We start from the raw sequence: 12711 nt of genomic DNA, 5'->3' as shown, positions 1-12711 counted from the left end.
ATACGGGACACATTTGCCCCCATATCAACCTCCAGCTGCCGGCTCCCTCAATACTGAACCAATTTTAAAACAAGTTGTACCTATGAATTATATGCACACATACACATGGGGAAATAGGGCCCAGGTTGAAAAATACCTAAGTTATCCTTTAAGAGTCAAAGCATTAAAACCATAAGCAGCCAGTTTCATTAAGAGCATCTCGTGGTCTATTAAATCAAAAGCAGCACTAAAATCAAGAAGCACAGCACCTACTATCCTTTTCCTGTCTATATCACTCAACCATTGATCAGTCATCTGCATTAAAGCTGTACTAGTGGTGTGACCCTTTTTGTATGCATGCTGAAATTCATTAAGTCCATTGATAGAAAAATACAGTGAGATTTGGTCAAACACAACTCTCTCCATCAGTTTACTCAGCACAGGAAGGATACTTATAGGACAACTATTAGCACGAGTGAACGGCTCCTTCTTGTTTTTGGGTAAAGGAATAACTTTTGCAGCTTTCCATGCTTGAGGGCATACACCCTCCTGCAAACTCAGATTAAAAATATGATTTATGGGTAAGGCTATAGTGCCAGGGACCATCCCCAAGAGTTTCTAATCCTGAGGGTTTTCCACTATGTACACTTACAAAGAAGTTTTTCTACCTCATTCACTTGAACTAACTGAAAATCAAATGCACAGTCTTTATTTTTCATTAGATAGACATTGATTAATTGTTTTGAAATTTTTGTATCTGAATTTGTCATTTCTTTTTTAAATTTCTCATTTTTTCCAACAAAATATTCATTAAAATAGTTCACAATTTCTTGAGGTTTTGTAATAAATGTGCCATCTGACTCTAGAAAAGAGGGTGAATTATCTCCAGCTTTACTCGTTATATCATTTAATGTTTTCCACAGTTTCTTTTCATCATGTTTAAAATTCATTTAGTTTATTTTGGTAATATTTGTTTTTTTTTTCTTTCCTATTTGCTTTCGTCACTTGGTTTCCAAGAGAACAGTATGCTTTCCAGTCAGTTGTATTGCTAGACTTAATAGACAGCATTTTCATTTTATCCCATTGAGTCATCATGGCTTTCAGATCTTCATCAATCCAAGGTGCTCTCCTTTTTCTAACTGCACATTTCCTAATGGGGGCATGTTTATCAGCTACCTCTTATCCACATATCCACATTATTTATTAAACAGACTTTATCCCATCGTACCTTATTTATGTCCGCTACAAGACTATTTTTACAAAAAAATTTAAAAAGATCTCTGGAAGACAACTTTAGTTCCAGCTTTTGGAGCTTTGGCTTTCCTAACAATTGCCACCAAATTATGATCACTAAAGCAACTGGGATTGATACAGACTTTGAGCACAGTTCTTTAGCATTTGTGAAAATGTGGTCAATACAAGTGGCTGATTTTTGTCCTGTACAATTTGTATACACCTGAGTAGGTACAGTCATCACTTGAGATAAGTTACACATTTTTGCAATATCACTCAGTTTTCTAGTCATTGAACATGTTGCTGACAGCCAGTCTATGTTCAGATCCACAAGAAAATAAATTTCTCTATCACAGTTTGTAGCCTTCTGTAACATAAAGCATATTTCATCTAAGTACTGAATATTTGCACTTGGAGGTCTATAACAACAACCCAAGAGAAATGGTTTGGTGTGAGGTAAATGTATTTGAGCAGCAATTTCATTTACATCTATTGATGGATCTAAGTGAGTTTCTGAAATGGCAAGTATGTGTAAATTTTCATTTTTAAGTAAAGAAGTCACCTCGTGAACTTTATATTTAAGACTGCATATATTGAGATGGGCAATTTTTAAACCCTTCTTTGGTAAATTAAGAGGCATTGTAAATCATTCCTCAATATTCCCTTTGGTAAACAGTAAAACACAACATTCAAACAACTGTACATATCACTAGGCCACAGTCCTTCCTCCATCTCTTCTAGCTTTCACAATGAGGCGATCATAACTAATAACTGCATAGTCCCCCCTGGCTCTCGCCTCCCTCATCGCTGGCAGCAGTTCAGCACGCTTTTTGTGCAGTTGATCCGAAAAATCTTCATTTATATACGCAGAAGTGTTCTTGAGGTTAGCTCTTGCCTTTTCCATGATGAGCTGTTTCTCTTTAAAGCGTAATAGCTTAACCACAACTGGCCTTGGCCTCCCAGCATCACCCCTAAATTTTCCATTCCTATGTGCACATTCTATCTCAATGGTGTCAGCATCCAGTTTGAGTTTTGAGGTGAACAGCTCTTGGACCTTGGTCTCAGTCTCAGCCCAGGTCTCATCTGGTTTGTCAGTCTTGAGGCCTTCAATCACTAGATTGTTCCTCCGAGTTTGATTCTCCAGATAATCCAACTTCTCCTCACTGTGCTTTGAATCTGATAGCTTTGATTTTATATCTAGGACCTGTTTTGCAAGATCCTTAGCCTCAGCCGAATACCTGGACTGATCCTCTTTCATTTCATTAATATCCTTTTGAGAATATTTCAGACTGATCTTTAGCTCTTGAATCTCAGTCAGCAGAGAATCAGCTCTTTTATTTGTTGAATCCAGGATCAACTGGGTGAAGGCACTAAAAGAGGCTTCTTGTCTCTTTAGTAATTCTTCATAGAAATTTGGAAATTTTTCTATTGTTCCAACATATCCTTGAGCGTGTCCATAGTTACAACAACTGACTCATCACCTTGAATCTTGCTAGTGTTGTTTGTATTCTTGCGGGTTGACATCTTCAAATCAGATTTAGGATAGAACTCTTACCATGATATACCGTAGGCAGGAATACACTCAACGAAACAGAATTGCTTTCACCAGTCCAAAAATTCAGAAGTGATCTTCTCACTGGCTTAGGCTGTCTCAACCACAATAGAGGTAGTAGGCCCAGGTAGCAGGAATCCACCAAATATCACAGTGAGAAAAAAACATCCACCACTCCTGAATTCTTATATATGTGGGTTTTCATGAAATGTTTAAGTGCACAAAAGATTGATTAAAAATCTTTTAAAAGATGTTAGAATTTTAATAAAATTCTTCCAAGATGCCTAGAGCTCCAGCACATTCAGCTGTCCTCTGTGTCCTGTGTGACTGAGTGTTTGTAGTGTGCTCTCTTTACAAGAAGCTGATTTAACTTTTTTTGGTTTGTTTGTTTGTTATGTAATGTAATGTTTCAGCTTATAGGAAATCTCATATTTCACTTCAAATGATTTGTTTTTTTCCCTGCCCTCAGCACGCTATCCATTTAATGTTTCAGCTGTTGATAAAGGGGTGTTGTTGCAGAAGTTAAATGCTCTCTCTCCTTCTCCTTTTGTCTTTTCTCTTCCTGTCTCTTACTCTATCTTTTCCTGCAGTCACAATGAGCGAAAGGTGACCTGTAAGCACCCGGTGTCAGGCGTTCCCTCCCAAGACAACTGCATTTTTGTTGTAAATGAACAGTAAGTCTCTGCACTCTGACACATTCACATAGTAAGGTTTATGAATTCTGTAGTGAATTGAAAAAGGTCACTGGAAACAATTACAGATGGATTCATTCATCAAACCTGTGTTGTAGCTGTTCTGTGCAGCTGTGTCTGCAAGTAAATGTACTCTTTAAGTGTTGATGTCTAGAGACTTGGATATACCAGAACCCAAAAATTCTACTCACACCAGAGCGGGGTCTCAAGTCCACACTTGTAAGTGTGTCTAGATTACAGGTCAGTTAATGCATCAGTGTAAGTTCCGAATGGACCAGAAAGCACCCAAGAGTAGCAGCAATACACGAGCAAAGTAGGATAAGCTATATAAGGCATCCAGGGTTCCCATAGTAAATGCTTCTTTTATAGACACTGCTAGCTGAATAGAAATACATCATTTGGACATTAACAGATAATGCACTCTGCAAAAATTCAGATGCTGCTCATATTTGTGCAGACACATTTGTTCATTTGTTTATTTTTTTTCCTCATCAGCTGACTGATAGAGATTGCTGTAGAGCTTAGATCGGGCCCATAAAATCCAACCCGATCCCACCCGAGCCTGTGCATGTTCTGTCCGAGCCCGGCCCGGCCCGGCTGGCCCCGCCCTTTAACTGTAATTACGAGCCCAAGCCCGATTTAAACCCAGCATTTTTTTTAAGGATACGAACGTGGACATTGAACGCTGACTTTGGTCTCTTTCTGGACACCCAAGGTGAGTGTAATTACTAGCCCAAGCCCAGTTTAAACCCGACATTTTTTAAATACGGATACGAATTTACGAATGTATTTTAGAGCGCATGCACCCGCGCGTGCAGCCTGTTGCAGTCGCTCCTGCTTGTTTTCTCGGTTTTCTTACTTTTTTGCTTTATTAAGTTTGGTATTTGTGCTGGCTTTTTGTGATTGTAATTTTGGAACTGCGCCCTCTCAAAACATGCTGATTGAGAGAGTTGTACTCGTTTTCCTCACCCTGGAATTACTTATTTCATTCGGACCCGGCACCATTGCGCAACAACTTCATGGCCGCATTGTTTACTCCAGAGATCAGCTGATCGCGCTGAGGCCGGCCGGCTTGGCGGCCGGAACATCGGAGATACCAGCTGAACTGTGGAGGAAAACACACAGAGGATGCAGGGGAGGAAGTAAACAGCGGCGGAAAAAAGCAGGGTTGAGACAATGGAGGCTTATGGAGAAGAAAAGATATAAGCCGTGTCTCCCCTCTCTCATCATGGGCAACGTGAGGTCACTGGCAAATAAGATGGACGAGCTGACAGCGGTCGCCAAAAGTCAGAAGGAGTACCGGGAATGTAGTCTTATGTGCTTCACTGAGACATGGCTTCACCAGGACATTCCCGACACCAACGTCTCCATCAGCGGCTTTCAGACTGTTCGGGCCGACCGGGACTGCACCGAGAGCGGTAAGCGCAAAGGAGGGGGGCTTGCTGTTCTAGTAGATAACCGCTGGTGCAGTCCTGACCATATTTCCATTAAGGAACGTATCTGTTGCCCGGACATTGAACTGTTCGCTGTTGGACTCAGGCCGTATTATTTGCCCAGGGAGTTTTCACATGCCATTATTGTAACTGTTTACATCCCCCCCTCTGCCAACCCGACGTCGGCATGTGATGTCATTCACTCCGCCATAGCCCGCCTGCAGACTAAACACCCGAGTGCCTTCATAGCTATCTCGGGTGACTTCAACCATGTCACCATGGCAACAACATTGCCCACATTCACACAGTATGTGAGCTGTCCTACCAGAGAGGAGAGGACACTGGACTTGCTGTATGCAAACGCCAAAGATGCATACAGCTGCTCCCCCCTCCCCCCTCTGGGTAGGTCAGACCACAGCCTGGTGCACCTCAACCCCTGCTATGTACCACTAGTCAAGAGCCAGCCTGCGACCATGAGGACAGTGAGCAGATGGTCGGAGGAGACTTATGAGACACTGCAGGGCTGTTTTGGGGTGACAGACTGGCAGGCACTCTGTGAGCCACATGGGGAGGACATCGACGGGCTCACAGAATGCATCACAGACTACATCAGTTTCTGTGTGGACTCCACTGTCCCAGCCAGGACTGTCCATTGTTACCCAAATAACAAACCGTGGGTAACAAAGGACATCAAAGCCATCCTCAATGCAAAGAAGAGGGCCTTCAGAGCTGGTAACAGGGAGGAGGTGAGAACAATACAGGGGGAGCTGAAGATGAAGATCAGGGAGGCTAAGGAGAGGTACAGGAGGAAGCTGGAGAGGAAACTCCAGCAGAACAACGTGAGAGAGGTCTGGAGTGGAATGAGGACCATCACTGGCTTCAGGACCAACAACCACAGAGGAGTTGAAGGCAGCATGGACAGGGCCAATGAACTGAATCTGTTTTTTAACAGATTTGACACTGCTGGCCCTGCCCATCCCCCCCCTGACTCTTCTGCTGTCTGTCTTGGTCAACCATCTCCCACTCTGCCCTCCTCCCCCACTCCTCCCTCTCACACCTCAACACCCTCCTGCTTGACCCCCCCTCCTCCTCCTCCTCCTCACACCTCATCCCCCCGTGGTCAGACTGACTGCTCTCTCCATCATGAGGACTACACCCCTCCCCCACGTGTTGTCACCTCCACAATGTGCTTCACTGCTGACCATGTGAAAAGACAGCTGATGAGACTCCACTCAAATAAGGCTGCAGGCCCTGATGGTGTCAGCCCCAGGGTGCTCAAAGCCTGTGCCCCCCAGCTATGTGGAGTACTTCAGCATGTCTTCAACATGAGCCTGAGTCTCCAGAGGGTCCCCTTGCTGTGGAAGACATCCTGCCTCGTTCCTGTGCCAAAGACGTCACGTCCCAGTGGCTCCAAGGACTACAGACCCGTGGCATTGACCTCCCACATCATGAAGACCCTGGAGAGACTCGTCTTGGAGCAGCTCCGGCCCATGGTCAAGCCACTTTTGGACCCCCTCCAGTTCGCCTATCAGCCCCGACTTGGAGTTGAGGACGCCATCATCTACCTGCTCAACCGCGTCTACGCCCATTTGGATAAGCCGGCGAGCACTGTGAGGGTCATGTTTTTTGACTTCTCTAGTGCATTCAACACCATCCGTCCAGCTCTACTGGGTGACAAGCTGACAGCAATGCAGGTGGATGCCCCCCTGGTGTTCTGGATTGTAGACTACTTGACTGGCAGACCACAGTATGTGCGCTTGCAACGCTGTGTGTCAGACAGAGTGGTCAGCAATACCGGGGCCCCGCAGGGGACTGTCCTCTCTCCCTTCCTCTTCACCCTCTACACCACGGACTTCAGCTATTGCACTGAGACCTGCCATCTTCAGAAGTTTTCTGATGACTCTGCTATAGTTGGATGTATCACCAAGGGTGATGAGGATGAGTACAGGGCTGTTGTGGATAACTTTGTCACATGGTGTGAGCAGAACCATCTGCAGCTCAACGTGGCAAAGACAAAGGAACTGGCTGTGGATCTGAGGAGGACCAAGACATCGGCGACCCCTGTTTCCATCCAAGGGGTCAGTGTGGACATTGTAGAGGACTATAAGTACCTGGGGGTACACATTGACAGTAAACTGGACTGGGTTAAGAACACTAACGCTCTCCACAGGAAGGGCCAGAGCCGTCTCTATTTTCTGAGGCGACTGAGGTCCTTCAACATCTGCCGGACTATGCTCAGGATCTTCTATGAGTCTGTGGTGGCCAGTGCTATCCTCTATGCTGTTGTGTGCTGGGGCAGCAGGCTGAGGGTGGCGGACGCCAACAGACTTAACAAACTGATCCGCAAGGCCAGTGACGTTGTGGGAACGGAGTGTGACTCTCTGATGGTGGTGTCAGAGAGGAGGATGCTGTCTAAGCTACGAACTGTCTTGGACAATGTCTCACACCCACTCCACCATGTGCTGGTCAGGCACAAGAGTACTTTCAGTGGGAGACTCATACCACCAAGATGTACCACTGAGCGCCACAGGAAATCATTCCTGCCTGTGGCCATCAAACTGTACAACTCCTCCCTCTGAGTGGCCCTGAGACTTTCACACACTGCAATAACTTAATTTAACTTGTGCAATAACCCCGTTCACCCTGACTGTATATATTCTGTTTGTGTAAATTTTGTTTACAATATATATATATGTATGTATATATATATATATATATATATATATATATATATACATATATAATTTACGTTTATGTTTGTTAATAATTCCTGTTTATTTAACTATATATTTGTTAATACTATTGTTTAAATTTCTTATATTTTCATGTATCTTTCCTGTCTTGCAAGGAGCACCTGTAACATAAATAATTTCCCCTCGGGGATCAATAAAGTATTTCTGATTCTGATTCTGATTCTGAATGTGGACATTGAAGGCTGACTCTAGTCTTTCTTTCCATGGCAAGCCTTCGTTATGTGCCTCTTACGTGTCGAGGTCCCCGTCTTTTTGCTGTCATATACTAGCATCGTGCTGCACTTGGTACACTCGATGAAGCCGACACACACGTTGTCACCGTCGACAACTCCCATGTGCGTGGCCATAAGTAGTTGGTTCCATAGCCTAGGTCTATTACGAGGAGCGATAATGTGATAATTCAGTCAAATCAGAACACAAAGAAATTACAGACCATTTCAACAAGCAACAGCTTGGGTCAGTGTTTACTTCCTGTCAGCTGATGTTATTCACATACACTGCAAAACATTCCATCAAGGAAACTATAAAAGAAGTAAGGGTCATTGGTTAAGTGACAGCATCCAAATTTTGCATTGGTGCCAGGCTTTGGTGCCACTTCCGTTGATAGGGTGGGCATGACAAGTCCCACTATAACCCTTTATATCTGTGTTGTTTCACTTTTGACTGAAAAATGCTTCCACCAAATAAAATAATATACATGATGCTGACATGCGTTTTTTATGCCTCAACGCTGGCGATAGCCATGGCTGGAGGCATTATATTTTCAGGTTGTCCGTCCCTTCCTGGTGAACACAACCTTTCAAGAACGACGGGAATTTCTTCAAATTTGGCACAAATGTCCACTTAGACAGAACGATGAACTAATATGTTTTTGGTCACTGTGATCTTGTCCGTCTAATGCTCATAAACACCATATCTAAAAAATACCTTATGGGAATTTCTTCAAATTTAGCACAAATGTTCATTTTACTCAACAACGAAATAATTGGATTTTGGTGGTCAAAGGTCAAGGTCAGTGTGATCTTGCATCTGTCTCATTATCGTAAACACAATATCTTGTGAACACCTTAAGAGAATTTCTTTAAAGTTGACACAAACGTCTACATGGACTGAAGAATTAACTTCAAGGTCAGTGTGATCTCACAAAATATGTTATTGGCCATAACTCAAGAATTCATATGCTAATTATGACAAAACTTCCAACAAATGTCTAATGGGATAAAATAATGAGGTGATGACATTTTATGAACAATATTGAACGTCATATCTCAGGAAGAGAAGGGGAAATATTTGGTCAGATACTTAAAGCAGCTGTGTGGAACTTTTCATTTTCGCTGATTATAGCGTCCCTTTGGTCGAAGCGGTATGACACCCACAGCCTGGTGTCGTAAAATTCCGACTGCTGCCGTCGTAAAATCTCGACTGCAACTGGCAATTACCATATGCATTTGTTTTGGAGAGCGAGAGGATTAACTAACGTTAGGTCAGTCCAAGTAATTAGCACTAACAGCAAAATTACTCAGTAAATTCTCCTGTCGTGTTTCTGTTCTGATCTAATCTGTTGTGTATTTTGAGCTACTAAGGCTACCGTAGTAGTGTGAGCCTCAAGTTATTCTGGGTAATGTAGTAACCGTTGTTGTGCTACTGGACACAATGAGAAGCAGCCGTGTACGTTCAGTGTAAGGAGGAATAAACAGTTAACAAGTCATCTGCTGAGTCCGCGTTATTATGTGAAAAGAATACTCCGACGATTTGGGAGTTATGCCCTTTCTCTATCATTTTCATATTGAGACAACATGATGGATATCTTTTTTGTGTCTGTACATCCAGTGGCTGGGTCTCAGCGGTTAGCATGGCGCTTGTAGGGGGTCAGTACATCTTGCACGGAGGGATACACCGGTGAGCAACAGCTGCAGCTGGCTCTGGGACAAGTACGCTAGGTCACTCGGTAAAAGCAAACAAAGAGACGACACGGACGATATTACTCACCCGACTGAAAGCTGTCCATCAGCGCCTGCAGGCATGGGGCGTTTTTTCCAGTTCATCTTAGGAACATGAACAAAAAGTTTCAGTCATGCCAGGATTAGTGATTGCTGCAAAGTTTTCACTCCTTGTGATGCACTCTCTGCGGCGGTTTTCCTCCTGATGATATATCTCCCCAACGATGGTAGCACCGAATCCCATTCTGTGCAAGAAAATGGGAGCGGAGGATTTAGCCTCTCTTCTCGCCCGCTCAGCATGTATGCAGGTATGGCTCTGGATCTGTGTCCGCTACAAGAAACTCTTCAAAATCGCGTTCAAAGTCGTCCATTGCAGCTACTACAATCTGGAGATATCGCTAGGCTAAATAAACAGCTGAGTTTTGTTTATAGGCTACGTCTGTGCCTGTGCCTGCTCACCAGCGTACCCCTCCACAGATCACAGCACAGGACGTACTAAGCACCATGCTAACCGCTGAGACCCAGCCACTGGACGTACAGACACAAAAAAGATATCGATCATGTTGTCTCAATATGAAAATGATAGAGAAAGGGCATAACTCCCAAATCGTCTGAGTATTCTTTTATGTGAAGATACACAGTGAAGACATAACATAATCCTAACACAGCAAAGCTGTTACCTGCAGCCTTTGCTTGCAAAGCTAACACTACTAACGTTAGGTCAGTCCAAGTAATTAGTGGAAACATGCTAACATGCTAACGTTACACACAAATTAGTAGTAAAGTAAGACCTGTTCATAAATGTTCTGGTGTAGCTCTGAATTTCTTATAAACTGAGGACAACTGCCTGCTGTATATTTGTGTTCATGGTCACAGTCACAGATAATTTTAGATGATGTTCCTTCGTTATCCGCCATGACATCAAAAGTACAACCAAGTCCTCATAGATACATCTCTGGTAAAACTGTTAGGTGTTATGTGTTCAGCAATGCCCATTGCGTACTGCTTACTTGAAGAACACTCTAAACACGGCTCCTTCTTCTTCTGTGGTTTAATCGCTGCGGACTGCTGCGGGCGAGCAGAATCACTTCCGCCTCGGGTGCCGTATTCTGGTTTGCTGACTTCCATTGTGTGTCCGACCCGAGCGAGGCTATGCTAAATAGCCATATAGAGAAAGGCTTTTTTGTCGCTATTGGGTTCAAATAAATATGCGGATCTTCCAGGGGGGGTGATACGAACTAGGGACAGTTTTATTAATGGTAAAAAGTTCCACACAGCTGCTTTAATTAGTGACACTCATCTTGGGTGTCCACCTTGAAACTTTGCTGATTCTTCTGAAATCTTCTGTGCCGTCGGGGGAAAGATGTGTGTGAAGCATCCATGTTTTCACAAAATTGCATGCATGTAACTCTACAAACTCAAGCCCTTGTTGGGTCCAAGATAGCTAATGCAACTTGCTGTTAGCAGGTAGTATTGTAGGTTACATGTATTTGATTAACAATAAATAAACAACCTTCAAACTGTTAATGATATTTAATAGTATTCAAGCGGACAAACATTAGCCAGCTCTATAATTTTCCCAATTATTATCAGGAGGTGGCGCTAATTGCCAAATTATTATCTGGACTTGGCAGTACTTGTTACTTTGTTTATCAATGAAGTTAGCGTCTACACTTTGTTTAGCTAATGTTAGCCAGGAGATGACCAACATCAATTGGGAGATAAAAGGGTTAACATTAGTAAGAAATACTGTAATCCTCTTGAAGGTGTAAAAGAAACACAGGGAGCTGCAGTGTAAGTAAGTGATAGCAAATGTTACAGACTCTCTAACCTATTCTCTGTCATGATATATGTGTGTGCTAGCTAATAATATAGGCTAACTTTAGATGACTAACATAAGTGTGAATGTAAATCACTGAGGCACATTGCAAAGCATGGTAGCGAACAGTCAGGTCCTAATCTGGTGAATATTTACCTAACTCTTGAGTCCAGCCCAAATAATAATCAGAGCCACTGATAAATTGATTTGGTTATAGCTACAGCCCGGTCAGTCATAACAGGATGGACCTATGTCAGATCTGTGGTCAGAAATCAGGATGTAACATTTGCCATCAGGGACCAAACAGGGGCTTGAGACAGAGCTATGAGCTGTTTGGAGACCAATAACAAGGAAAACAAATGCACACATTTAGATTAAGAAAAATGGAATATGTTTTTAATTGTGTGAAAGTAATTTTTATTCAAAGGTGAAACAATAAAGATATGATGAGTTATAGTGTGATTTGCAGTGCCCACCCTGTTGACTTCAACAGAAGTGGTACCAAAGTCTGGCTGCAATGCAAAATTCAACTTGTGTCATTGAAGTCATGACTCTTCCTTCTTTTATAGTGTCCTTGCATTCCAACAGGAAATACAAAAGGACCCATTTAGAATGTTTATGTTGTCAAGTAAAATGGTAAAAATGGTCTACACACACACACACACACACACACACACACACACACACACTGGTAACTCACTGTACAGTGGTGCCAGATTCTCCAATGTCAATGGAAGACAAACATCCATGAAAATGTTTAGAAATCAGAACATTTTTCTCCTTATAACTTTAGGTTCCTCGTAACAATCGTATTCAGACTTTTTCCTTTGGCTCACTAAATCTAGGTGATTATTGTCTGTACACTGTGAACAGAAACTGCTGGATGCCGAAACACCAGGACTTCCCAAGACTTGTGGCAAAATGTAAAATAGGCTTCAAGATAAAACCTGTTTAAACACTGCTTTGGAAAAGTTCATTATGCTGACTTTATTATTGTACAAGTAAATCCAGCCATCTTCAATGTTATTTTCCTGGCCTTTATTTGTTCTCTTGGCCCAATGGCCCTAGGCTTTTTTTTATTAGGGTCCGGGCAGCTAAGCTGCCAGGACACTAAGAAAGAGGAATACATAATCCTATGTATTCTTCTTTCTTCTTTCTTCATACTTCCCATGGGTGACAACTCACCAAACTTTGCACAAAGGTCCAGTCTCATGCCAGATATCCTCAGCTGTAAACTCAAGCCAATAGTCCTGATGGTGGCACTACAGCAAGCATCTAAAGTTCAAAACTTCATAACAAATCAACCATAC

At 42.9% G+C, this 12711-nt stretch overlaps 1 protein-coding gene across 17 annotated transcripts in view; it reads left to right on the top strand.

The window, feature by feature from the left end:
* Positions 1–12711, top strand: part of LOC117245778 (pleckstrin homology domain-containing family A member 5-like) — a 623723-nt gene that overhangs the window by 341763 nt on the left and 269249 nt on the right. For all 17 annotated transcript variants that reach the window (XR_013490410.1, XR_013490411.1, XR_013490412.1 and 14 more), the window contains one exon: positions 3355–3438. Coding sequence is in view for 11 of the 17 variants with exons in the window: in XM_078165309.1 (XP_078021435.1) it covers positions 3355–3438 (84 nt within the window). In the remaining 6 variants the exon portion in view is untranslated. The remainder of the gene's footprint in view (positions 1–3354; positions 3439–12711) is intronic.

This window comes from Epinephelus lanceolatus, chromosome 23 (genome assembly GCF_041903045.1).
Source record: "Epinephelus lanceolatus isolate andai-2023 chromosome 23, ASM4190304v1, whole genome shotgun sequence".
Classification (NCBI taxonomy): Eukaryota; Metazoa; Chordata; class Actinopteri; order Perciformes; family Serranidae; genus Epinephelus; species Epinephelus lanceolatus.
The sequence above is the reverse complement of the archived record's forward strand: the minus strand, read 5'-3'. Positions and strand labels throughout refer to the sequence as shown.